At 46.6% G+C, this 27,488-nt stretch overlaps 1 protein-coding gene across 2 annotated transcripts in view; it reads right to left on the bottom strand.

The window, feature by feature from the left end:
• Positions 1-27,488, bottom strand: part of ARPC1A (actin related protein 2/3 complex subunit 1A) — a 450,685-nt gene that overhangs the window by 16,281 nt on the left and 406,916 nt on the right. For both annotated transcript variants that reach the window (XM_063934172.1, XM_063934171.1), the window contains exon 7: positions 19,998-20,073. In XM_063934172.1, coding sequence (XP_063790242.1) covers positions 19,998-20,073 — 76 coding nt within the window. The remainder of the gene's footprint in view (positions 1-19,997; positions 20,074-27,488) is intronic.

Here is a 27,488-nt window from a genome sequence, read left to right as displayed (position 1 = left end):
AGGGGTCAGGAGGATGGGAAAGTGAAGAAAGAGAAAATAAGAATTTACTTACCGATAATTCTATTTCTCGGAGTCCGTAGTGGATGCTGGGGACTCCGTCAGGACCATGGGGATTAGCGGCTCCGCAGGAGACAGGGCACAAAAATAAAAGCTTTAGGACTAGGTGGTGTGCACTGGCTCCTCCCCCTATGACCCTCCTCCAAGCCTCAGTTAGGATACTGTGCCCGGACGAGCGTACACAATAAGGAAGGATTTTGAATCCCGGGTAAGACTCATACCAGCCACACCAATCACACTGTACAACTTGTGATCTGAACCCAGTTAACAGCATGATAACAGAGGAGCCTCTGAAAAGATGGCTCACAACAATAACAACCCGATTTTTGTAACAATAACTATGTACAAGTATTGCAGACAATCCGCACTTGGGATGGGCGCCCAGCATCCACTACGGACTACGAGAAATAGAATTATCGGTAAGTAAATTCTTATTTTCTCTGACGTCCTAAGTGGATGCTGGGGACTCCGTCAGGACCATGGGGATTATACCAAAGCTCCCAAACGGGCGGGAGAGTGCGGATGACTCTGCAGCACCGAATGAGAGAACTCCAGGTCCTCCTCAGCCAGGGTATCAAATTTGTAGAATTTTGCAAACGTGTTTGCCCCTGACCAAGTAGCAGCTCGGCAAAGTTGTAAAGCCGAGACCCCTCGGGCAGCCGCCCAAGATGAGCCCACCTTCCTTGTGGAATGGGCCTTTACAGATTTTGGCTGTGGCAGGCCTGCCACAGAATGTGCAAGCTGAATTGTACTACAAATCCAACGCGCAATCGTCTGCTTAGAAGCAGGAGCACCCAGCTTGTTGGGTGCATACAGGATAAACAGCGAGTCAGTTTTCCTGACTCCAGCCGTCCTGGAAACATATATTTTCAGGGCCCTGACAACGTCCAGCAACTTGGAGTCCTCCAAGTCCCTAGTAGCCGCAGGCACCACAATAGGTTGGTTCAGGTGAAACGCTGACACCACCTTAGGGAGAAACTGGGGACGCGTCCGCAGTTCTGCCCTGTCCGAATGGAAAATCAGATATGGGCTTTTGTGAGACAAAGCCGCCAATTCTGACACTCGCCTGGCCGAGGCCAGGGCCAACAGCATGGTCACTTTCCATGTGAGATATTTCAAATCCACAGATTTGAGCGGTTCAAACCTATGTGATTTGAGGAATCCCAGAACTACGTTGAGATCCCACGGTGCCACTGGAGGCACAAAAGGGGGTTGTATATGCAGTCCCTTGACGAATGTCTGGACTTCAGGAACTGAAGCCAATTCTTTCTGGAAGAAAATCGACAGGGCCGAAATTTGAACCTTAATGGACCCCAATTTGAGGCCCATAGACACTCCTGTTTGCAGGAAATGCAGGAATCGACCCAGTTGAAATTCCTCCGTGGGGGCCTTCCTGGCCTCACACCACGCCACATATTTTCGCCAAATGCGGTGATAATGTTGTGCGGTCACCTCCTTCCTGGCATTGACCAGGGTAGGTATGACCTCTTCCGGAATGCCTTTTTCCCTTAGGATTCGGCGTTCAACCGCCATGCCGTCAAACGCAGCCGCGGTAAGTCTTGGAACAGACAGGGTCCTTGCTGAAGCAAGTCCCTTCTTAGCGGCAGAGGCCATGGGTCCTCTGTGAGCATCTCTTGAAGTTCCGGGTACCAAGTCCTTCTTGGCCAATCCGGAGCCACGAGTATAGTTCTTACTCCTCTCCGTCTTATAATTCTCAGTACCTTGGGTATGAGAGGAAGAGGAGGGAACACATACACTGACTGGTACACCCACGGTGTTACCAGAGCATCCACAGGTATTGCCTGAGGGTCACTTGACCTGGCGCAATACCTGTCCAGTTTTTTGTTGAGGCGGGACGCCATCATGTCCACCTTTGGTCTTTCCCAACGGTTCACGATCATGTGGAAGACTTCTGGGTGAAGTCCCCACTCTCCCGGGTGAAGATCGTGCCTGCTGAGGAAGTCTGCTTCCCAGTTGTCCACTCCCGGAATGAACACTGCGACAGTGCTATCACATGATTCTCCGCCCAGCGGAGAATCCTTGCAGCTTCTGCCATTGCCCTCCTGCTTCTTGTGCCGCCCTGTCTGTTTACGTGGGCGACTGCCGTGATGTTGTCCGACTGGATCAGCACCGGCTGACCTTGAAGCAGAGGTCTTGCTAGGCATAGAGCATTGTAAATTGCCCTTAGCTCCAGTATATTTATGTGGAGAGAAGTCTCTAGACTTGACCACGTTCCCTGGAAATTTCTTCCCTGTGTGACTGCTCCCCAGCCTCTCAGGCTGGCATCCGTGGTCACCAGGATCCAATCCTGAATGCCGAATCTGCGGCCCTCTAGTAGATGAGCACTCTGCAGCCACCACAAAAGAGACACCCTTGTCCTCGGAGACAGGGTTATCCGCTGATGCATCTGAAGATGCGATCCGGACCATTTGTCCAGCAGATCCCACTGAAAAGTTCTTGCGTGAAATCTGCCGAATGGAATCGCTTCGTAAGAAGCCACCATTTTTCCCAGGACCCTTGTGCAATGATGCACTGACACTTTTCCTGGTTTTAGGAGGTTCCTGACTAGCTCGGATAACTCCCTGGCTTTCTCCTCCGGGAGAAACACCTTTTTCTGTACTGTGTCCAGAATCATCCCTAGGAACAGCAGACGTGTCGTTGGGATCAGCTGCGATTTTGGAATATTTAGAATCCAGCCGTGCTGTTGTAGCAGTACCCGAGATAGTGCTACTCCGACCTCCAACTGTTCCCTGGACTTTGCCCTTATCAGGAGATCGTCCAAGTAAGGGATAATTAAGACGCCTTTTCTTCGAAGAAGAATCATCATTTCGGCCATTACCTTGGTAAAGACCCGGGGTGCCGTGGACAATCCAAACGGCAGCGTCTGAAACTGATAATGACAGTCCTGTACTACGAACCTGAGGTACCCTTGGTGAGAAGGGCAAATTGGGACATGAAGGTAAGCATCCTTGATGTCCAGGGACACCATATAGTCCCCTTCTTCTAGGTTCGCTATCACTGCTCTGAGTGACTCCATCTTGAATTTGAACCTTTGTATGTAAGTGTTCAAAGATTTCAGATTTAGAATAGGTCTCACCGAGCCGTCTGGCTTCGGTACCAAAAATAGTGTGGAATAATACCCCTTTCCCTGTTGTAGGAGGGGTACTTTGATTATCACCTGCTGGGAATACAGCTTGTGAATTGCTTCCAATACTGCCTCCCTGTCGGAGGGAGACGTTGGTAAAGCAGACTTCAGGAACCTGCGAGGGGGAGACGTCTCGAATTCCAATCTGTACCCCTGGGATACTACCTGTAGGATCCAGGGGTCTACTTGCGAGTGAGCCCACTGCGCGCAGAAACTCTTGAGACGACCCCCCACCGCACCTGAGTCCGCTTGTAAGGCCCCAGCGTCATGCTGAGGACTTGGCAGAAGCGGTGGAGGGCTTCTGTTCCTGGGAAGAGGCTGTCTGCTGCAGTCTTTTTCCCTTTCCTCTACCCCGGGGCAGATATGACTGGCCTTTTGCCCGCTTGCCCTTATGGGGACGAAAGGACTGAGGCTGAAAAGACGGTGTCTTTTTCTGCTGAGAGGTGAGTTGGGGTAAAAAGGTGGATTTTCCAGCTGTTGCTGTGGCCACCAGGTCCGAAAGACCGACCCCAAATAACTCCTCCCCTTTATACGGCAATACTTCCATGTGCCGTTTGGAATCCGCATCACCTGACCACTGTCGTGTCCATAAACATCTTCTGGCAGAAATGGACATCGCACTTACTCTTGATGCCAGGGTGCAAATATCCCTCTGTGCATCACGCATATATAGAAACGCATCTTTTAACGCTCTATAGTCAATAAAATACTGTCCCTGTCAAGGGTATCAATATTTTCAGTCAGGGAATCCGACCAAGCCACCCCAGCGCTGCACATCCAGGCTGAGGCAATCGCTGGTCGCAGTATAACACCAGTATGAGTGTATATACTTTTTAGGACATTTTCCAGCTTCCTATCAGCTGGTTCCTTGAGGGCGGCCGTATCAGGAGACGGTACCGCCACTTGTTTTGATAAGCGTGTGAGTGCCTTATCCACCCTAGGGGGTGTTTCCCAACGCGCCCTAACTTCTGGCGGGAAAGGGTATAATGCCAATAATTTCTTAGATATTAGCAGTTTTTTATCGGGGGAAACCCACGCATCATCACACACTTCATTTAATTCTTCTGATTCAGGAAAAACTACGGGTAGTTTTTTCACACCCCACATAATACCCTTTTTTGTGGTACTTGTAGTATCAGAAATATGCAAAGCCTCCTTCATTGCCGTGATCATGTAACGTGTGGCCCTACTGGAAAATACGTTTGTTTCTTCACCGTCGACACTGGAGTCAGTGTCCGTGTCTGTGTCGACCGACTGAGGTAATGGACGCTTTAGAGCCCCCGACGGTGTCTGAGACGCCTGGACAGGCACTAACTGATTTGCCGGCTGTCTCATGTCGTCAACAGTTTTCTGTAAAGTGCTGACACTATCACGTAATTCCTTAAATAAGACCATCCAGTCAGGTGTCGACTCCCTAGGGGGTGACATCACTAATACAGGCAATTGCTCCGCCTCCACACCATTTTCCTCCTCATACATGTCGACACACGCGTACCGACACACAGCACACACACAGGGAATGCTCTGATAGAGGACAGGACCCCACTAGCCCTTTGGGGAGACAGAGGGAGAGTTTGCCAGCACACACCAAAGCGCTATATATGTATAGGGACAACCTTATAAATAAGTGTCTATCCCTTATAGCTGCAATATATCTATATCTAGCCAAATAAGTGCCCCCACTCTCTTTTTTACCCTGTTTCTGTAGTGCAGGAGTGCAGGGGAGAGTCTGGGAGCCTTCCTACCAGCGGAGCTGTGTGGAAAAATGGCGCTTGTGTGCTGAGGAGATAGGCTCCGCCCCCTTCTCGGCGGCCTCTCTCTCGCTTTTTCTGAGGTAAAATGACAGGAGTTAAATACATCCATATAGCCCAGGAGCTATATGTGATGTATTTTTAGTCATATATAGTGTTTTCATTGCGTCTCAGGGCGCCCCCCCCCAGCGCCCTGCACCCTCAGTGACCGCGGTGTGAAGTGTGCTGAGAGCAATGGCGCACAGCTGCAGTGCTGTGCGCTACCTTTATGAAGACATGGACGTCTTCTGCCGCCGATTTCTGGACCTTTTCTGTCTTCAGCATCTGTAAGGGGGCCGGCGGCGCGGCTCCGGGACCCATCCATGGCTGGGCCTGTGATCGTCCCTCTGGAGCTAATGTCCAGTAGCCAAGAAGCCCAATCCACTCTGCACGCAGGTGAGTTCGCTTCTTCTCCCCTTAGTTCCTCGATGCAGTGAGCCTGTTGCCAGCAGGACTCACTGAAAATAAAAAAACCTAAGTCTATACTTTTATTCCAAGCAGCTCAGGAGAGCTACCTAGATTGCACCCTTCTCGGCCGGGCACAAAAACCTAACTGAGGCTTGGAGGAGGGTCATAGGGGGAGGAGCCAGTGCACACCACCTAGTCCTAAAGCTTTTATTTTTGTGCCCTGTCTCCTGCGGAGCCGCTAATCCCCATGGTCCTGACGGAGTCCCCAGCATCCACTTAGGACGTCAGAGAAAATGTGTGAGGATATGAGTGGACTCTACAGTAGGGATGTAATTGGGTAGGAACGTTTATGAAGGTTAAGTGGGCGGTTCTGGAATACAATAAGCTTGCCTGTAGAGGTGAGTTTGCAGGGAACGCTTGAAGGTTTGGAGACTAGAGGAGAGAGTCTTATTGTGCGTGGGAGGGCATTCCACAGAGTGGGTGCAGACTGAAGAAAGTCCTGCAATCATGAACGGAAGTGAATTGTGAGTGTGGATGAGAGACGTAGATCTTGTGAAGAGCAAAGATGTCGGGTTGGGAGATATTTTTAGATAATAGAAGAGATGTACATTAGTGTAGTTTGGGTAATGTCCTTGTGTGTGAGTGAAAGTATTTTATATAGAATACACGTAACCAATAGAGGGACTGAGAGTGGATTCGCAGACGATGAATGTCTAGGGAGGAAGATTATCCTTGCAGCTGCATTCAGAATGGATTGTAATGGTGTGACTCTTTTTGCCAAGACCAGTAAGAAGACTATTGCGGGAGAAAATGAGAGTATGAATTAGAGTTTTTGCAGTGCCTTGTGAAAGGTATGGTCGCATTATGGATGTTTTTTTTTTAAAGCATGTAGCAAGATTTAGAGGAATACTGAATGTGGGAACAAAGGAAAGTTTAGAGTCCTCAACAGTGATAGAGATATCAGGTTGGTAACTACTACTGATCAGTGGAAATATAATTAATTCTGTTTTAGAAAATATCGCAGAAAGGCATTCAGTAACACCGACCAATACAGATGGTGACAAATCTGGGGAGGATAGATAGGATTTGAATATCATCCACGTGCAGATGATACAGAAATCCAAGAGAGCTGAGTAGTTTGCCAAGAGATGTTGTATAGATTGAGAAGCTGAGAACCTTAATTTCCATACACACTAGATGATTTTTGAACAATATGGACTATAACAACACATCGTTATGATAATCGTCCAGTGTATATGCACAATATATAGTTAACGCGAGAGTTCAAGGGCGAACAATGGTGATATCGCTCATGGATCATAGCGTCTAGTGTGTACCCGGCTTAAAACTAATAGGGCTGTATCCCGAAGAGCTAGGGATTGTAGTGTTTGTATGAGAAGAGAGTGGTCAGCAGTGTCAAAAGTAGCAGAAAGCAATAAGAATAAGATGTGAATATATACGTTATGGAAAGAACTTACCGTTGATAACGGTATTTCTCCTAAGTCCACAGGATCCACAGGATAACATTGGGATATGATCAGGCGACAGTGGATTTGCACCAAATCGGTCAAAGCTTTTCGGCCTCCCAACATGCAACATCCATATATCCCCGTCTCCTGGCTCAGGCAAATCATTTGTATTTCCAAAGCTAAAGGCAGGAGCATCATAGATCGCCCTAATCAGGGGAGAACACATATGCACACCCTTTCATACAAGAAGGAAGAGGTTAGTGAGTAAAAGGATCCTCAAATCAGGTGCGTCAAGGTGGGATCCCTGTGGACTTAGGAGAAATACAGTTATCAACGGTAAGTTCTCACCATAACGTATATTTCTCTGGCAGGGTCCACAGGTTATCCACAGGATAACATTGGGATTTTCTAAAGCAATTTAGTGGTGGGAACGCTCCTGATTGGACAGGAGAATCCTTTGCCCAAATTCAGCGTCGGGAGATGCAAAGGTATCCATGGCATAATGTCTAATGAATGTGTTAATGGAAGACCATGTGGCTGCCTTACATATCTGTTCTGCTGAAGCACCACATTGTGCTGCCCATGATGGACCTACCTTACGAGTACAGACATTAGCCGAAACAGGGAGATCAGCTTGAGAATATGCTTCTGAATTAGTCATCCAAAGCCACCTTGCCAGTGTCTGCTGATCAGCAGGCCATCCTCTCGTGTGAAATCCGTAGAGAACGAAGAGAGAATCTGTCTTTCTGATGGCACGGATATGATCCACGTAGATCCTTAAGGCACAGACCACGTCCAGCGATGCATATCTCGGTTCCTGGAAAGTTGGTAATACAATTTCTTCGTTAAGGTGAAATTTAGACACTACCTTGGGAAGATACCCAGGATTTAGATCTAAGAACTGCTCTATCTGGATAAAAGATCAGAAATGGAGGACGACATAATAATGCCCCTAAATCTGAAACTTTTCTAGCTGACACCATGGCCAGTAGAAAAAGAACTTCAGCTGTCAACCATTTAAGATCCACTTTATTAAGTGGTACAAATGGGGCAACTTGAAGGGACTTTAGGACTAAATTTAAGTCCCAAGGCACTGCAGGAGGAACAAAAGGAGGTTGAATGCACAGCATTCCCTGGAAAAAAGTATGCGCATCCTGTAAGTTGGCAATCTTCTTTAGGAACCATACAGTCAGTGCTGACACTTGCACTCTCAAGGAAGCCATCTTCAAACCTTTATGCATTCCTGCCTGAAGGAATGCTAAGACCCTGGAAACTCTGAAAGACTTCGGATTAATTTTCCGTTCACTGCACCAATGATTATAGGTTTGCCATATTCGGTGATAAGTGCAAGCTGAGGAAGGTTTCCTTGCTCTGAGCATTGTTTGAATTACCTGTTGTGAGAATCCTCTTGACTTCAGGATAGAGGTTTCAAGAGCCACGCCATCAAAGACAGTCGATCCAGATGTCAGTGATAACAAGGTCCCTGCATCAGTAGATCTGGACGTTGAGGGAGCATCCATCGACATTCTCTGCAGATCTGTGTACCAATGTCTTCTGGGCCAAGCTGGAGCTATTAGTATCACGGCACCCTTTCCTTGCTTTATCTTTCTCACCACCCTGGGTAATAGGGTGATTGGAGGAAACACATAGGCCAGATGAAAGTCCCATCTCACCGACAGGGCACCCACAAAGATCGCTTTGGGATCATTTGTTCTTGACTCGTATGCGAGAACTTGTTGCTCTGACGGGACACCATGAGAGCTCTCTCTGGCAACCCCTACTTGTCTACTAGAGTCTGGAAGACTTCCGGGTGTAGGGCCCATTCGCTTGCCTGAATGGCATGTCGACTGAGAAAATCCGCTTCCCTGTTTAGGACTCCTGGAACGAATACTGCGGACAAAGTTGGATGATGAAGTTCTGTCCACTTTAGTGTGTGACTTACCTCCTTCATTGCTTTTCGGGTGCAAGTTCCTCCCTGATGGTTGAGGTACGCTACGGCCGTGGCATTGCCCGAGCGGATCTGGACCGGTTTTCCCCGAAGAATGTCCTTTGCCTGAATCAGTGCCATGTATATGCTCCGAATTTCCAATATATTTATTGGCAGGCAACCTTCTTCCTTGGTCCACTGCCCCTGGAAACACAACTTTCCTGACACTGCTCCCCAGCCCTGGAGACTGGCATCCATTTTCAGAATTTCCCAATCTGATATCCAAAAGGGTCTCCCCTTGTCCAGATGGGATGTCTGTAGCCACCAGGCTAATGACCTTACTTTCATCGTAAGGACCATAGTCTGCGTTTTTATCATCTAATGTAACCCATTCCCTTTGGCAAGGATCAGATGCTGCAGAGGCCTCGAGTGGAACGGTGCATATTCCACCATGTCGAATGTTGACACCATCAATCCCATCACACGCATTGCTGCGTGAATGGATACCTTTTGACTCTGTAGCAACTCCTGAATCCTTGACTGAACCTTGGATATCTTGTTCAGAGGTAAAATTACTCCCAGAAGGCTTGAATCCAGGACAGCCCCCAAGTGAGTCATCAGCTGTGACTATTTTGAGCCACCTCTTTGCAGACACGTTATTGTCTGTTGCAGATGACATAGGAGCAATTCCTGCGACTGTGCCAGGATTAAAAGATCGTCAAGGTATGGAAAAAATCTTATCCCCTGGTGGCGGATATAAGCTGCCATTACCACCATAATTTTGGTAAATACTCTGGAGGCTGTGGCTAACCCAAAAGGTAAGGCCTGGAACTGAAAGTGCTGTTGGAGGATAGCGAACCTGAGATAGCACTGATGGGACAGTGCTATAGGAATATGAAGGTAAGCATCCTGGATATCCAGGGATACCATATAATCCCCTGGCTCCATGGCCAAAATGATGTAACGTAAAGTCTCCATATGAAACCGAGGTACCCAAATGTATTTGTTCAGCACTTTGAGATTGAGAATGGGCCGGAATGATCCATTTTGTAAACTGTCCCTGGTAGAGGAGTTGGAATTAACCGTTCAGCTATACTGGATAATGTCTGTGCAAACAAAGCCCAAGACGGATCAACCTGCACCTGAATCTGCCTCGTATTTTTCAGAAGACCCTGGTGAAAGCTAAAATAATTTGCACACAAACCATCCTGAACCAGATCCTGAGAGGTTAACACAGCTTTGCAAGACAAACATGATATGAGTGTTGGTGTTGCTGTGTCTTCCTCACCTTTGCCACTCTTAGACATGATAAATAATCAACACTTCCACAGTGTACTACACAATTTGTGACATTAAGCTTTTTAAAGTGACATACAATCCGACCCTACCCATGCACCAGCATTGAGGATCGGAATAGATATAGTAAAGTCAGCAATCACACTAGCAGTCAGTCACATGTTATACATTAGTATAATAAGCAATATGAGCACATCAACTACAATTCAAGTATGTAGGAGAACATATTACTGAATCATGTTTAAACAGATCTATCGTATTCAGACGTATAGCGAAAGAAACAACGGTAATAGTATACAGACTCATATGCAATAGGCACTTATCTAACTATTCGTACTCAAAAGGTAAATAGAGACCTTGTGCTGTATTACCCATACTCAGTAGAGACAGTGATCGCGCTGAGCCAAAAAAAAAAAGTGGGTCCCAGGGACCTCTCACTTTTAAAAATTGGGGTCCTACCGATCCTTTTCTGGGTCCCATCGGAATGAAGGTTTTTATTAATCTTATTTGGACACTACAAAAGTGTTGCAAGGTGGGGGGGAAGGGGTGACAGTGCTGATGGGCTGTGTAGCATGGAGGATACCCTGCACCAGAGCTGTATAACTAGACATTTTGGTGCCCTTAGGCAGAAAGTGAATTGGTGTCACACCTCCCACACCGCAAAGTATAGGCAATGCGCGCCGCAAAATTTTAGGCTTCACAGGGAAGGGGCGTGACCACATAATAGTGCCAAATTATATTACACCACACAGTAGTGCCGCTTATACACATTGCACCAGGTAGAACCTCCTATACACATGCGCCAGATAGAGCACGTTATACACAATGCGCCAGGTAGAACACATTCTATACATTGCGCCAGGTAGAACACATTCTACACATCGCGCCAGGTACAGCATGTTCTACACATTGCGCCAGGTACAGCACGTTCTACACATTGCGCCAGGTACAGCACGTTCTACACATTGCGCCAGGTACAGCACGTTATACACATTGCGCCAGGTATAGCACGTTATACACATTGCGCCAGGTAGAGCACGTTATACACATTGCACCAGGCAGAACACGTTATACACATTGTGCCAGGTACAGCACGTTATTATACACATTGCGCCAGATATAGCACGTTATACACATTGCGCCAGGTACAGCACGTTATACACATTTCACAAGGACAACTAACATTTAATGATGTGAACGTAAATCCGAGGCTGTTAGCAGATGGTGACCTCAGTAGTATGTTATGCAGAAAATTAAAACCTTTCCTTACCATATAAAAAAAAAAAAAGACATGATCAATTGTCATTTTGAAACAAATACTCCTGCTGCTAGCTAGGTAATGCCAACCTAAACAACATGGCATGTAATAAATGCATTTAAAAGCGGAAACCCTCCACAAAACACCTATACATTATTAGCTGTGATGTCACAAGTCCAATCACATCCAGTTGACAAGATATGCTGGGACTTGTAGTCCCACCACATTTGGACAGGAACAGACATTATACAGCATTATGGTTACCGAGGACCCCCATGGCTGCTTACTTATTTTTACAGAGCTCTAGGACCAGATTGCATGGGACTTATAGAAGGTAGCCCCAGGACCAGGCTATACTGGCATCTAATCACCCCCTGCAGCACGCCGAGACCCGACTGTCACACACACTCCCCGGCAGTTAGCTGTACACTTTGCCAGGGAGTTGCGCCATGCCAGACCCCATGGGGAGCCCCCATTGGCGTTCACAAGCGGTCCACCCACCATATCAGCTCCCCGCGGGAACCCCGCAGCGGTCATAACAGTAAAAACACAGTCACCACTGCATAGCCAGCCTCCCTCCCCTCACCGGCACCGCGGGAAGCCAGGCCCCCTCAGCAAGACCAGTCTAACACGGCTGTGACTAACACGCGTCACGGCCGGCACCTAATCACCCGCAGCGGACACAGGCAGGCAGCTACCGCATAGCCAGCCCCCCTCCCGCCAGAGACTCCAGACCGGCTTCCGTGATTGTGCAGATAAAGCTGGGCTTAGTGAGAGGGGCTTCCCACGGTGTTGTCTGAGGCTGTGGCCGCGCTTGGTTTGAGGAACCCTCAAAGCAAGCGCGGCAATGCGCCCACCGCCTCAGACGGCACTACGGGAAGCCCCTCTCACTACGCCCAGCTTTACCTGCTCAATCACGGACGCCAATCCCTGCATTGTGCCACATCGACAGCACTCCCCAGACGTTGTGGCAATCCCCCTGTTGAGCAACTTAGACCCGCTCCCCGCTTCACTCACCCGCCGCGAGCAGCGCCATGCACAGGACAGGAGAGGCGCTAAAGAGGAGGGGAAAGGATCAACCTCCTCTTTAGATCATTTAGCCGGGGCCAGCATCAATCAGATTGGCTAATGAGGAGCGCATCCCCGGGGACCCACCCACTTTGGAAACTTGAGTCCCAGGTCTTCAAAATCGGGTAAAAAACGCGCCATGTCGCGTTTTTGCGATCACTGAGAGTGGGATACAGGGAGACTCACCCCGCTTCCAGAATCGATCAATACGTTTGCGAACGCTGAGTGGATCCAGACGCTTCTAGTGTACACTGCCACTCTATGAACCTATAGTGAACACAGACGCACCAGTCACACAGCCGCCTATGCTGCGATTGGGTTCCCTTCGTATACAGCGTCTCAGATGGAAGCGAGAAAAAAGTTCATGGAGGGGGACTCGGAGGAAACTGGTCAAGAATCGGGGGGAGTGGCTACCAGGAGATCATCTGACTCTCCACTGTTGACATCAACCATAGGGATTGCGGTCTCATACTATTCCTGGAGCCTATGATCCCTAAGGCCTAGCGCTGGTGCACCCGAGGTGGAAGCCGCGTCAGCGACTGTTTATTAGTCTCCTCCCAAAAGACTAAAACAACAAGAGTGACAGAAAGTGGATCACAATGCGCTAAAAATAGTGTAATAAATATAAAACTGGATACATTCACCAATAATTTTTTTCCTCCTCCACGTTAACGTAGGTGGATCTATTCCTCATGTGCATGTAAGGAAATTGAGAAAAATATATACCATATGGTGAAGTACAGTTTAATAAATTAAAAACATAATTTCCAGTATCAATCAAAGAAAGTGCAAGTGCAATAGCATGATAACAGCAATAGTGGGGAATCCTCTGGAGGCTGCAAAAATGAACAATTACCGGCTGGAAGCAAGGTTATTCGCACAGAACAATCTCGACGGCATAAAAGTCTGTTGGATAGCCCGGGTTCCTTAGACCATGTATGCAGATGGTTTTCACTGTCGGGTCTTAGTCCAGTCAGCTGCCTCCGTCACCCCACGTCCACCCGGGCTATCCAACAGACTTTTATGCCGTCGAGATTGTTCTGTGCGAATAACCTTGCTTCCAGCCGGTAATTGTTCATTTTTGCAGCCTCCAGAGGATTCCCCACTATTGCTGTTATCATGCTATTGCACTTGCACTTTCTTTGATTGATACTGGAAATTATGTTTTTAATTTATTAAACTGTACTTCACCATATGGTATATATTTTTCTCAATTTCCTTACATGCACATGAGGAATAGATCCACCTACGTTAACGTGGAGGAGGAAAAAAATTATTGGTGAATGTATCCAGTTTTATATTTATTACACTATTTTTAGCGCATTGTGATCCACTTTCTGTCACTCTTGTTGTTTTAGTCTTTATGTGGGGAGGTTGAGAGCACCCTCCTAGACAGAATTTTTCACATTTGCTGCTGTTCCTGAGCGCACTCTGGCACTTTTTTCTCCACCTTTTTGTTTTATCCTCCCAAAAGAGTGTGGCTGTGTCAGTATTCCCCTTCTAAGCGGAACCGATGCCTTACCTTCTCACCGTGCTCCGGCCACAGCCTGGTAATGTCTGCTGGACCTGATAGTATATCCAACACAGACGCCTACCGAAACAGCACTGTACTCGTGGGTAAGCATTGTCGCGACCCGGCGAAGAGTTGTTAGAGCGACTCTTTCTAATGTACGTATAAGACACTCTTTAGAAAGATAACTCACGAAAAAATAGTAAGACTATAAAAATAAAATAAGAAAGCTTAGGGCTGCTAAAAAAAAGCAGCCCTCTGACCATGGTCCGACTCCTGTATGGGCAGGCCCGCTGCATGCTGGAAGGCCGAAAAGCTTTGACTGATTGGGATATAATGAAGCAACAGCGGATTTGCACCAATGTTATCCTATGGATAACCTGTGGACCCTGTCGGAGAAAGTAACCTTTGGACTTAGCAGTGACCAGATAATGCACTAGTGCCGTCTCTGTAACTGATCCACTAGACTCCAAATAAGCATGATCCTGGAGAAGATATTCTAACCCCAGAGTCAGTCACATAAATCAGGGAACAAGACCAGACCAAATGCCAGAAGTCAGGATGCCCCGCATTTAGGTTGGAGATAGAGGCCAAGGGTACCACCATCCAGTACATCCTATGAAGTACTGTATATACAGTTGTATCTGCTGAAATCTGGCATATGCCGCAGCTGCACGTGAGAGATCCAAGAACAAGACTCCAGTCTTCAGCCGAGACAGAACCTAAATCTGCCTCCTATTTGAGTTGATGGGACCACAATAACCCCAGTTCTACAGCTTACATTAGGGACAAGTACAGAACATATGTTTTCTAGAGGGAAGGATGCGTATCAAAACATGTAGAGGTGACTATACTAAGGTTTCACAACTTTTTACCATGGCTAAAAACAGCAGCCACAATTTTTCCTATCCTTGTTAAGTTAATGTGTGGGTTTCAATTGGAGTCCATATGTTTTTTAGGGCCTAATTCAGCATGGATGGCTATTGTGAGAAATTGCAGTAGTCTGCGAGTAGAAAGGCGCCTCCCCGACAGGAAAAAAAAAAGCGCCCCATGCAAAATTGCAAGTGCATTGCAGTTTGCTATCCGCTCGCAGATGCATACACAATTCCCGGAACATCAAAGAAACTTTGCTGTCTGAGCAAATGTGAGTAGGTCTGAAGCTGCCACTAATATGCATCTGAGACAGCCTGGAAGTGGTCTGCGCTGACGTTAAAGACCCTCCCCAAAAACGCCTGGGCACACCTGTATTTTTCAGACAAACCCAGAAAACGGCAGGCTTCTGCCCAGAAATGCAGACTTCCTGTCAAACAGCAGCTACATTGCAATTACGATCTGTATGCATTTTCTGCAGCTATTACCCTTTACGCATGCGCAATGCGGACGCTATGCATGCGCAGTCATTTGATAATCGCTTGATTTGTGATTTCTCACAATAGCGATCCAAGGTGAATTAGGCCCTTAGTCCTTACCTCCAAAAAATAGGTGAAATGTAGAGAAAATTCCTTATTTTAATGTAAAATTACTTGAAATAGTGCAATATCTATAGGACACTCCTGCCAATGAATAATGGTGTATTTAGGTTGTTAATTACGAAAATATAGCCAATAAAGACATGTAATTGTCAGGAGATTTTCTCTCAAGAGCAGAAAGCTTGGATAATGGTATGTTGGTATTGTATTCATGGGAAAGGCGGGTTTGAACTTGCAGATGGTTAGAAGTCTTTTTTCCAAACTTGTATATACATACATAAAAATCACGAGACATTTTAATACCCCAAAAATTGTAGACACTTTTCTTCGCTGAAATACACTTGCTGGCTAGCAATCATCCATCATATATAACGCAGGACTTCATGTTACGGAACTTGCCATAAGACCCTTAAGAATCTCAAGCCTTTATATAGATAATTTTATTTTTGGGTGTGTCACCAGAATTCGGCAAAGAACATTTCATTATTTAGCGCCCTTGAATAAATTAAATATTCTGGGTACAATCAGATGACTCATTTTAGAACCCTGATTTTCTGACCATAAACCGCAGTGTTCTAAAAGAATAACATACAGATGTAGCCATGCTCATCTTACTGCGATGCGGCATGCTGCACAGCGTGCCAGCCTGCGAATAGTTACACAGCCTGGTATGCCATGCAGCAAGCATTGTTGCAGCATCACAGTAAAGACGAACATGGCTACATCTGTACTCAGTCTACATAATACAAAGGTGATGGAAAAATGAGTGGTGAACACATTCCACTTCACATCTTATTGAACTGCATATTGATACAGTTATGTGTTATTTATATTTTTATTGCAAGAATTATATCCCCACCACTGAAATCTATGAGGCCCATTCAGATTTGGCCACACTTGGACTTGCAGTGTGGTCATGGAATGAAATGCAGATTTTTGCATTTATGCGTACTTGTATGTCACATAGAATTTATGGCAGTTAAGAACCAATTGGTCCATCTAGTTCACAGGTTCTCAAACTCAGTCCTCAGGACCCCACACACTGCATGTTTTGCAGGTCTCCTCACAGAATCACAAGTTAAAATAGGTTTTTAATTACCTACTGGTAAATCTTTTTTTCGTAGTCCGTAGAGGATGCTGAGGTTCCATTTAGTATCATGGGGTATAGATGGGACCCTTGGGAGCCATGGGCACATTAAGAGTTTAATAGTGTGGGCTGGCTCCTCCCTCTATGGCCCTCCTACCAGACTCAGTCTAGAAACTGTGCCAGAGGAGACTAACATACTTCGAGAGAAGGAATACACAGATAGTGGTGAGAATCACACCAGCTCACACCGAATTGAAAAACCATGCTGACCAGCATGCAACATGAAGAAACCATATTAACCAGCATGCAACTAACCAGCAGGAACTAGAAGAAACCCTGCTAACCAGCATGAAATACAGTAGGAACATCAAGAGCTGAACCAATACTTAACCAAGCAACAATGCCGGAAAACGAAGCACTGGGCTACGGGAAAAGGATTTACCGGTAGGTAATTAAAATCCTATTTTCTCTTATGTCCTAGAGGATGCTGGGGTTCCATTTAGTACCATAGGGATGTACCAAAGCTCCCAGTACGGGAGGGAGAACGCTGAGGCACCTGCAGAACAGATTAACCAAACGTTAGGTCCTCAGAGGCCAAAGTATCGAACTTGTAGAACTTGGCAAACGTGTTCGACCCTGACCAAGTAGCTCCTCGGCAAAGCTGTAAAGCCGAGACACCCCGAGCAGCCGCCCAGGAAGAACCCACTTTACGAGTAGAGTGGGCCTTAACAGATTTTGGACATGGCAAGCCTGCCGTAGAATAAGCATGCTGGATAGAAAACCTGATCCAGCGAGAAATTGTCTGCTTAGAAGCAGGACACCCAACCTGGTTGGGATCATAAAGGACAAACAGAGCGTCTGACTTTCTGTGACGAGAAGTTCTCTACACATATATTTTCAAAGCCCTCACAACATCCAAGGACTTTGAGTAATCGAGGTGTCAGTAGCTACTGGCACCACAGTAGGTCGGTTGATATGAAAAGCAGACACAACCTTTGGAAGAAATCGCTGACGTGTTCTGAGCTCAGCTCTATCCTCATGGAAAATCAAGTAAGGGCTCTTGTGCGACAATGCCCCCTGTGACAGCCTTCCAAGTAAGAAACGTTACGTCCACTTCCTGCAAAGGTTCGAACCAATCCGATTTCAGGGACTGCAACACCACATTAAGATCCCAAGGTGCCGTAGGAGGCACAAAGGGTGGTAGGATGTGCAGAACTCCTTTCACGAATGTCTGAACATCTGAGAAGGCAGACAATTGTTTCTGGAAGAAAATGGTCAAGGCTGAAATCTGGACTTTTATGGAGCACAAGCATAGGTCTACATCCACACCTGCTTGCAGAAAGAGGAGAAAACATCCCAGATGAAACTCCACCGTAGGAAACTTCTTGGATTCACACCAAGACACATACTTCTTACCAAATCCGATAGTAATGTTTTTACGTTACTCCCTTCCTAGCCTGTAGGAATTACCTTTTTCGGAATGCCTTTCAGAGGAAGATCTGGCGTTCAACCTCCATGCCGTCAAACGTAGTCGCGGTAAGTCTTGATAAGCGTACGGCCGCTGTTGAAGAAGGTCCTCGCGAAGAGGAAGAGTCCTCGGATACTCCAAGAGTAATCACAGAAGATCCGCGTACCAAGCCCTTGGCCAGTTCGAAGCAGAGAGGATCGCCTGCACTCTTGTTCTTTTTATAAGTTTGATAATCCTTGGAATGAGTGGAAGTGGAGGGAACACATACACTGACTGGGACACCCAGGAGTTACCAGGGCGTCCACCGCCACTGCCTGTGGGTCTCTTGACCTGGAACAGTACCTTCAAAGCTTCTTGTTGAGGCGAGAGGCCAACATGTCTATCTGAGGTACACCACATCGGCTTGTTACCTCTGCGAATACCTCCGGATAGAGGCCCCAATCTCCTGGATGGAGATCGAGTCTGCTGAGGAAGGCTGCTTCCCAGTTGTCCACTCCCAGAATGAAGATTGCTGACAGATCCAGCGCGTGTTTTTCTGCCCAGAGGAGGATTCTCGTTACCTCTGACATTGCAGCTCTGCTCTTCGTTACATTATGTAGGGCACCTCCCCGACGTTGCCCGACTGAACTTGAATAGCTTGATCTTTCAGAAGATGTGCCGCTTGTAGAAGGCCGTTGTATGTGGCCTAAGAGCTTCCCTAGCTGTGACCGGCTCCTCCGGGCACATTTTCTAAACTGAGTCTGGTAGGAGGGGCATAGAGGGAGGAACCATTCCACACTATTAAACTCTTAAAGTGCCCATGGCTCCCAAGGTACCCGTCTATACCCCATGGTACTAAATGGAACCCCAGCATCCTCTAGGACGCAAGACAAATAATTAGCTCCACATGTGGACCTTTTAAAATGTGTCATTGAGTAATTAATACACCTGTGCATCTGCTGGGTTACCTGCAAAACATGCACTGTGTGGGGTCCTGAGGAACCTATGATCAAGTCTATAAGGCTTCACACTCCTAGCCATACTCTTGCAATAACATGCATACTTACACAAGCCCTAAACTAGGTACAAGAGTTCTGTCTGAATTTAGAAATATGCACAACTATGCATATACTGCAATTACATCTACAAATCCCCACTCAGCTTACCCTAGTGACCACCTAGTTATGTCCATTCAATTTTAAGTGGAAATGCTTACAACTGGGAATCACCTACAGATGTAAGAGCACGATTACAGAGCATACACAGCGTGAAAAATCTCAAGAACCGTCTGGAAAACGACTTGCGTGAATTCTGCATTAGCTATAGCTCTAAAGCTTGCCAAGCTGCTAAAGATTATCATCAGCCAACTAGTAGTTCGATCAAAATGTAGTACAGGTTGAGTATCCCATATTCAAATATACCGAAATACGGAATATTCCGAAATACAGACTTTGAGTGAGAGTGAGATAGTAAAACCTTTGTTTTTTGATGGCTCAATGTACACAAACTTTGTTTAATACACAAAGTTATTAAATATATTGTATTAAATGACCTTCAGGCTGTGTGTATAAGGTGTATATGAAACATAAATGAATTGTGTGAATGTACACACATTTTGTTTAATGCACAAAGTTATAAAAAATATTGGCTAAAACTACCTTCAGGCTGTGTGTATATGGTGTATATGAAACATAAAAGCATTCTGTGCTTAGATTTAGGTCCCATCACCATGATATCTCCTTATGGTATGCAATTATTCCAAAATACGGAAAAATCCGATATCCAAAATACCTCTGGTCCCAAGCATTTTGGATAAGGGATACTCAACCTGTATTGTAATGTATGGGAGGAGACTATAAAGCGACAATTTACAGTAACTACAGGACACTATAGTATTGTAATAAAGTAAAACAATTTCCATTAGTTTCTCTAATTCAATATTTCATTATTATATTAAATTATTTAAAAAAAAACAAAAAAAATTGTGTTAATTCAGTAGCTCATAATATAGTTTCTCAGGAAAAATAAGAAGCATTTTTTACATTTTCTTTGATATAGGTACTTACAGCTGCGATCACACTGTTCTCAGATACAAAAATGACACTGAGAAGAGGCAGGAATTCAGTCTTCAATTGTGATAAACTAGAAAGGGAAAATTATAACATATATATCAGTCTATCACGTATAAACATATAATTTGTATAAAATGCTGATGAAAAAAAAGAAAAAGCAGTTATGCCAATTTAATAATTTCCTTCAACATTATAAAATTAGGATAAAAAAATAAATAAATAAAAAGAAGTCAAATAATTACTTACAGAAAACAAATAACAGGATTTTGATACCTACCGGTAAATCCTTTTCTCCTAGTCCGTAGAGGATGCTGGGGACGACATCAAGACCATGGGGTATAGACGGGATCCACAGGAGACATGGGCTCTCTAAAGACTTTTCATTGGGTGTGAACTGGCTTCTCCCTCTATGCCCCTCCTCCAGACCTCAGTTGTAGGAACTGTGCCCAGGGAGACGGACATTTCGAGGAAAGGATTTACTTTAAACTAGGTGAGATACCTACCAACTCACACCCACAACCATGCCGCACACATGGCATTCAACATAACACACGCCAACAGGCATGAACCAAGTGCAGCAACATGCTGAAACTAAGATAACACAACTTGTGTAACTCTAATAACAAAACTGCAGCTAAAGTATGCACTGGGACGGGCGCCCAGCATCCTCTACGGACTAGGAGAAAAGGATTTACCGGTAGGTATCAAAATCCTGTTTTCTCATACGTCCTAGAGGATGCTGGGGATGACATCAAGACCATGGGGTTTATACCAAAGCTCCAGTACGGGCGGGAGAGTGCGGATGACCTTGCAGCACTGATTGGCCAAACTTTAGGTCCTCATCGGCCAAGGTGTTAAACTTGTAGAACTTAGCAAATGTGTTTGACCCTGACCAAGTAGCTGCTCCGCAAAGTTGTAATGCCGAGACCCTCCGGGAAGCCGCCCAGGATGAGCCCACCTTACTAGTGGAGTGGGTCTTTACCGACGTCGGTAACGGCAATCCAGCCATAGTATGAGCTTGCTGAATCATATTTCTGATCCAATGTGCAATAGTCTGCTTGGAAGCAGGACACCCAATCTTGTTGTGAGCATACAGGACAAACAGAGCCTCTGTTTTCCGTATACGAGCTGTTCTAGCAACATAGGTTTTCAAAGCTCTAACCACATCTAGAGACTGACTCAGTGAATGCGTCAGTAACTACTGGTACTACAATAGGTTGGTTTATGTGGAAAGATGAAACCACCTTTGGAAGAAAATGTGGACGAGTTCTCAACTCTGCCTTATCTTCATAGAAAATTAGGTAAGGGCTTCTTTTGAGACAAGGCCCCCCAATTCAGACACCCGCCGTGCGGACACCAATGCCAAAAGCATCACCACTTTCCAAGTGAGAAACTTTGACTATCTCTTGTAGAGGCTCAAACCAATCCGATTGAAGGAACTGCAACACCACGTTAAGGTCCCATGGTGCCACTGGAGGCACGAATGGAGGCTGGATGTGCAGAACCCCTTTCACGAAGGTCTGAACCTCTGGAAGAGAGGCCAATTGTTTTTGGAAGAACACTGACATGGCCGAAATCTGGACCTTGATTGATCCCAATCGGAGGCCTGCTTCCAAACCAGCCTGTAGAAAATGGAGGAAACGTCCTAAGTGAAACTCTTCCGTAGGAGCTTTCTTGGATTCACACCTAGATATATATTTTCTCCAAATATGGTGGTAATGTTTCAACGTTACTTCTTTCCTGGCCTGAATAAGAGTGGGGATGACTTCCTTGGGAATACCTTTTCGGGCTAGGATCCGGCGCTCAACAGCCATTGCGTCAACCGTAGCTGCGGTAAGTCTTGATACACGCACGGCCCCTGCTGCAGCAGGTCCTCGCGAGGAGGAAGAGGCCGAGGATCTTCTATGAGCAACTGCTGAAGATCTGGGTACCAAGCCCTCCTTGGCCAGTCTGGGGCAATGAAGATTGCTCAAACCCTTGTTCTTCTTATGATACCGAGTACTTTTGAGATCAGCGGAAGTGGAGGGACGACATACACTGACGGGAAAACCCACTGGGTCACTAGCGCATACACCGCTATTGCTTGAGGGTCTCTCGACCTGGAACAGTATCTCTGAAGCTTCTTGTTGAGACGAGATGCCATCATGTCTATTTGAGGAACTCCCCAAAGACTTGTCACCTCTGCGAAGACTTCTTGGTGGAGGCCCCACTCTCCTGGATGGAGATCGTGTCTGCTGAGGAAGTCTGCATCCCAGTTGTCTACTCCCGAAAATGAATATCGCTTTTCGTTCCGCCCTGCCTGTTTATGTACGCTACTGCTGTTACACTGTCCGCCTGGATGTGCACGGGACGGTTTTGAAGAAGATGTACCGCTTGTTGAAGGCCGTTGTAAATGGCTCTCAGCTCCAGAACGTTTATGTGAAGGCAGGCTTCCTGATGTGACAGACGTCCTTGGAAGTTTTCTGCCTGAGTGACTGCTCCCCAGCCTCGGAGACTTGCATCCGTGGTTACCAGGACCCAGTCCTGAATCCCGAACCTGCGTCCTTCCAGTAGGTGTGAGCTGTGTAGCCACCACAGGAGCGAAATCCTGGTTTTTGACGACAGGATTATCTTTCAGTGCATGTGCAGGTGTGACCCCGACCACTTGTCCAACAGGTCCCACTGGAATACTCTGGCATGGAACCTGCCAAACTGTATTGCCTCGTAGGCCGCCACCATCTTCCCCAACAACCGAATGCACCGATTGATCGACACAGAGGATGGTTTCAGTATCTGTTTTACCATTTTCTGTATTTCCAAAGCCTTTTCCACCGGCAGAAATACTCTCTGAACTTCTGTGTCCAGAATCATCCCGAGGAAAGACAACCTTGTCGTTGGTTCCAACTTTGACTTTGGATAATTTATGATCCAATCATGTTGTTGGAGTATTGACAGAGAGAGTGAGATGTTTTGTATCAACTGCTCCCTGGATCTCGCTTTTATCAGGAGATCGTCCAGATAAGGAATTATATTGACCCTTTTCTGACGAAGGAGGACCATCATCTCTGCCATCACCTTGGTGAATACCCTCGGCGCTGTGGAGAGGCCAAAAGGTAACGTCTGGAATTGGTAAGGGCAATCCTGAACAGCGAATCTCAGATACGCCTGGTGAGGAGGATAAATGGGAACATGTAGGTAAGCATCCTTTATGTCTACCGACACCATGTAGTCCCCCTCCTCCAGACTGGAAATCACTGCCCGAACTGATTCCATCTTGAACTTGAACCTTTTCAAGTAGAAATTCAGATATTTTAGGTTTAGGATCGGTCTGACCGAGCCGTCCGGCTTTGGAACTACAAAGAGGCTTGAATAAAAATCCTCCCCTTTTTGTGACAACGGTACCAGGACTATGACCTGGTCCTGACATTTTTGGATTGCCGCTGTTACTACTTCTCTCTCTGACGGAGAAACTGGCAAGGTCGATTTGAAAAATTGGCATGGGGGAACGTCTTGAAACTCCAGCTTGTATCCCTGGGATACTATTTGCAATAACCAGGGATCCAGGCCAGACAGCATCCAACCTTGGCTGAACAGTTTGAGACATGCCCCCACCCGAGCGGCCAACGGCAAGGGAGCCCCAGCGTCATGCTGAGGATTTGGCAGAATTAGGGGTAGACTTCTGCTTTTGGGAACCGGAAGCCGCTGCGGACTTCTTTCCCTTACCTGCAAAGAAGAGGGAACCTTTTGCTTTTTTGTATTTATTGGGCCGAAAGGACTGCATGTGTGGGTGATAGGTCTTTTTTGCCGATGCGGGCGCAGAGGGCAAAAATGTTGACTTACCTGCGGTAGCCGCCGAGACTAACGCATGCAGGCCATCGCCAGATAAGGCCTCACCTTTATATCGGAGAGCCTCCATGTTTCTTTTGGAATCTGCATCCGCGTTCCACTGGCGAATCCACAACACCCACCTAGCCGATACTGCCATGGTAGTGGCTTGTGAACTCAAGAGTCCAATATCCTTCATTGCTTCCAGCATGTAGCCGGCAGCGTCCTTGATATGCCCTAACTTAAGGAGTATCTCATCTTTATCAATCGTGTCAATTTCTGATGACATGCTTTCTGACCATTTTTCAATAGCGCGACTCACCCACGCGCAGGCAATAGTGGGTCTGCGCACTGTACCATTGGTTACCTAAATGGATTTCAATGTAGTTTCCATTTTACGGTCTGCCGGCTCTTTTAGTGAAGCCGTGCCAGGTGCAGGGAGAATTAGCTTCTTTGTCAACCTGGAAAGCGCACTGTCTAACACAGGGGGTGATTGCCATTTTTTCCTGTCCTCAGCCGGGAAAGGGTAAGCTATCTGAATCCTTTTGGGAATACGAAATTTCTTATCAGGATTCACCCACATCCCTTCAAAGAGAGTATTTAGTTCATGGGAAGGAGGGAACGTGACTTTGGATTTCTTTTCTTTACAAAATAAGCCTTCTCTTGAGGTACAGGAGTGGTTTCTGTAACCTCCAACACGTCCCTTATAGCCACAATCACATATTGTATATTTTTTGCCAATTTATGATCTATTTCTCTGGAGTCACTATCGTCGACACAAGAATCAGAGTCCGTGTCGGTATCTGTGTGTACAACATTCGCAAATGGTCTCTTATGTGACCCAGAGGGGCCGCCTGCAGAAGGAAGTACAGAATCCTGAAAAATCACATCTTCCACAGATTTTCTCCAGCATGCGGCATTAGATTCAGACTTTAATTCAGACTCTAATCTACGTTTAATCAGATGCATACTGTCACGTATCTTTCACCCATGCAGGCTCTTGGTGTGCTGGCAGCGCCACCACATTGCAACTCTGTGTCCCTAAAATGGTTTCCTCCGGGGAGGAACTCCCTGCCTCAGACATGCCTCACATGTATACAGCACACTCACAGACACACTGGGATTTATTTGGGACAGACCCACAGTAAAATCTGTCAGAGGGACACAGTATAGGAGCAGCCAGTCCACAATCCCAGCGCTAGTATGTAATGCCTGTGAACAAAGAATGCCCACAGCCAAACAGTATATATGTATATGTATATGTATATATATATATATATATATATATATATATATATATATATATATATATATATATAATATAAGATTTTAAACCTACCGGTAAATCTTTTTCTCGTAGTCCGTAGAGGATGCTGGGCCTCCGTAAGGACCATGGGGATGGGCACTTTAAGAAAGACTTTGACTCTGGGTGTGCACTGGCTCCTCCCTCTATGCCCCTCCTCCAGACCTCAGTTAGAGAAACTGTGCCCAGAGGAGACGGACAGTACAAGGAAAGGATTTTTGTAATCCAAGGGCAAGATTCATACCAGCCACACCGTATAACTTGTGATATACTACCCAGTTAACAGTATGAAAAACAACATAGCATCAGTCCTAGACCGATGAAACTATAACATAACCCTATGTAAGCAATAACTATATACAAGTCTTGCAGAAGTAGTCCGCACTTGGGACGGGCGCCCAGCATCCTCTACGGACTACGAGAAAAAGATTTACCGGTAGGTTTAAAATCTTATTTTCTCTAACGTCCTAGAGGATGCTGGGACTCCGTAAGGACCATGGAGATTATACCAAAGCTCCCAAACGGGCGGGAGAGTGCGGATGACTCTGCAGCACCGACTGAGCAAACAGGAGGTCCTCCTCAGCCAGGGTATCAAACTTATAGAACTTTGCAAAGGTGTTTGACCCCGACCAAGTAGCAGCTCGGCACAGCTGTAGTGCCGAGACCCCTCGGGCAGCCGCCCAAGTAGAGCCCACCTTCCTAGTGGAATGGGCTTTAACCGATTTCGGTAACGGCAATCCTGCCGTAGAATGCGCCTGCTGAATCGTGTTACAGATCCAGCGAGCAATAGTCTGCTTTGAAGCAACTTTGTTGGCTGCATACAGGACAAACAGTGCTTCTGTTTTTCTGATCTTAGCCGTTCTGGCCACGTAAATTTTCAAAGCCCTGACCACATCAAGGGACTCGGAATCCTCCAAGTCACGTGTAGCCACAGGCACGACAATAGGTTGGTTCATATGAAAGGATGAGACCACCTTAGACAGGAATTGAGGACGGGTCCGCAATTCCGCTCTATCCATATGGAAAACCAGATAGGGGCTTTTATTGGATAAAGCCGCCAATTTCGACACTCGCCTAGCCGAAGCCAAGGCTAACAACATGACCACCTTCCAGGTGAGATATTTCAACTCCACTGTCCTTCGTGGCCAATCTGGAACAATGGGAATTGTTCTCACTCCTCTCTTTCTTATTATCCTCAACACCTTGGGTATGAGAGGAAGAGGAGGAAACACATATACCGACTGGAACACGCACGGTGTCACTAGGGCGTCCACAGCTACCGCCTGAGGGTCTCTTGATCTGGCGCAATACCTTTGTAGCTTTTTGTTGAGACGGGACGCCATCATGTCTATTTGGAGTAGTCCCCATCGACTTGCAATCTGCGCGAAGACTTCCTGATGAAGTCCCCACTCTTCCGGATGCAGATCGTGTCTGCTGAGGAAGTCTGCTTCCCAGTTGTCCACTCCCGGAATGAACACTGCTGACTGAGCGCTTACATGATTCTCCGCCCAGCGACGACTCCTGGTGGCTTCCGCCATTGCCACTCTGCTCCTTGTGCCGCCTTGGCGGTTTACATGAGCTACTGCGGTGATGTTGTCTGACTGGATCAGAACTGGTCGATTGCGAAGTAAGATCTCTGCTTGACGTAGGGCGTTGTATATGGCCCTTAGTTCCAGGATGTTGATGTGAAGACAAGTCTCTTGACTTGACCAAAGTCCCTGGAAATTTCTTCCCTGTGTGACTGCTCCCCAACTTTGGAGGCTCGTGTCCGTGGTCACCAGGATCCAGTCCTGAATGCCGAACCTGCGGCCCTCTAGAAGGTGAGCCCTGTTTAGCCACCACATGAGAGATACTCTGGCCCTGGGGGCAGGGTGATCCTCTGATGCAATTGCAGATACGACCCGAACCAATTGTCCAATAGGTCCCATTGGAAGGTCCTTGCATGGAATCTGCCGTATGGAATGGCTTCGTATGTTGCCACCATCTTTCCCAGAACTTGAATGCAATGATGTACTGACACTTGTTTTGGTTTCTACAAGTTCATGACAAGAGTCATGAGTTCCTGTGCTTTTTCCGTTGGAAGAAAAACCCTTTTCTGGTCTGTGTCCAGAATCATGCCCAAGAAGGGCAGACGAGTTGTAGGATTCAGCTGCGACTTTGGAATATTGAGAATCCAGCCGTGTCGCTGTAACACATTCAGTGAAAGTGATACGCTGCTCAGCAACTTCTCCCTTGATCTAGCTTTTATGAGGAGATCGTCCAAGTACGGGATAATTGTGACACCCTGCCTGCGCAGGAGCACCATCATTTCCGCCATTACCTTGGTGAAAATTCTCGGGGCCGTGGAAAGCCCAAACGGCAACGTCTGAAATTGGTAA

Source organism: Pseudophryne corroboree, chromosome 7 (genome assembly GCF_028390025.1).
Source record: "Pseudophryne corroboree isolate aPseCor3 chromosome 7, aPseCor3.hap2, whole genome shotgun sequence".
Lineage (NCBI taxonomy): Eukaryota > Metazoa > Chordata > Amphibia > Anura > Myobatrachidae > Pseudophryne > Pseudophryne corroboree.
Note: the sequence above shows the minus strand (reverse complement) of the source record. Positions and strands in the feature narration are given on the sequence as shown.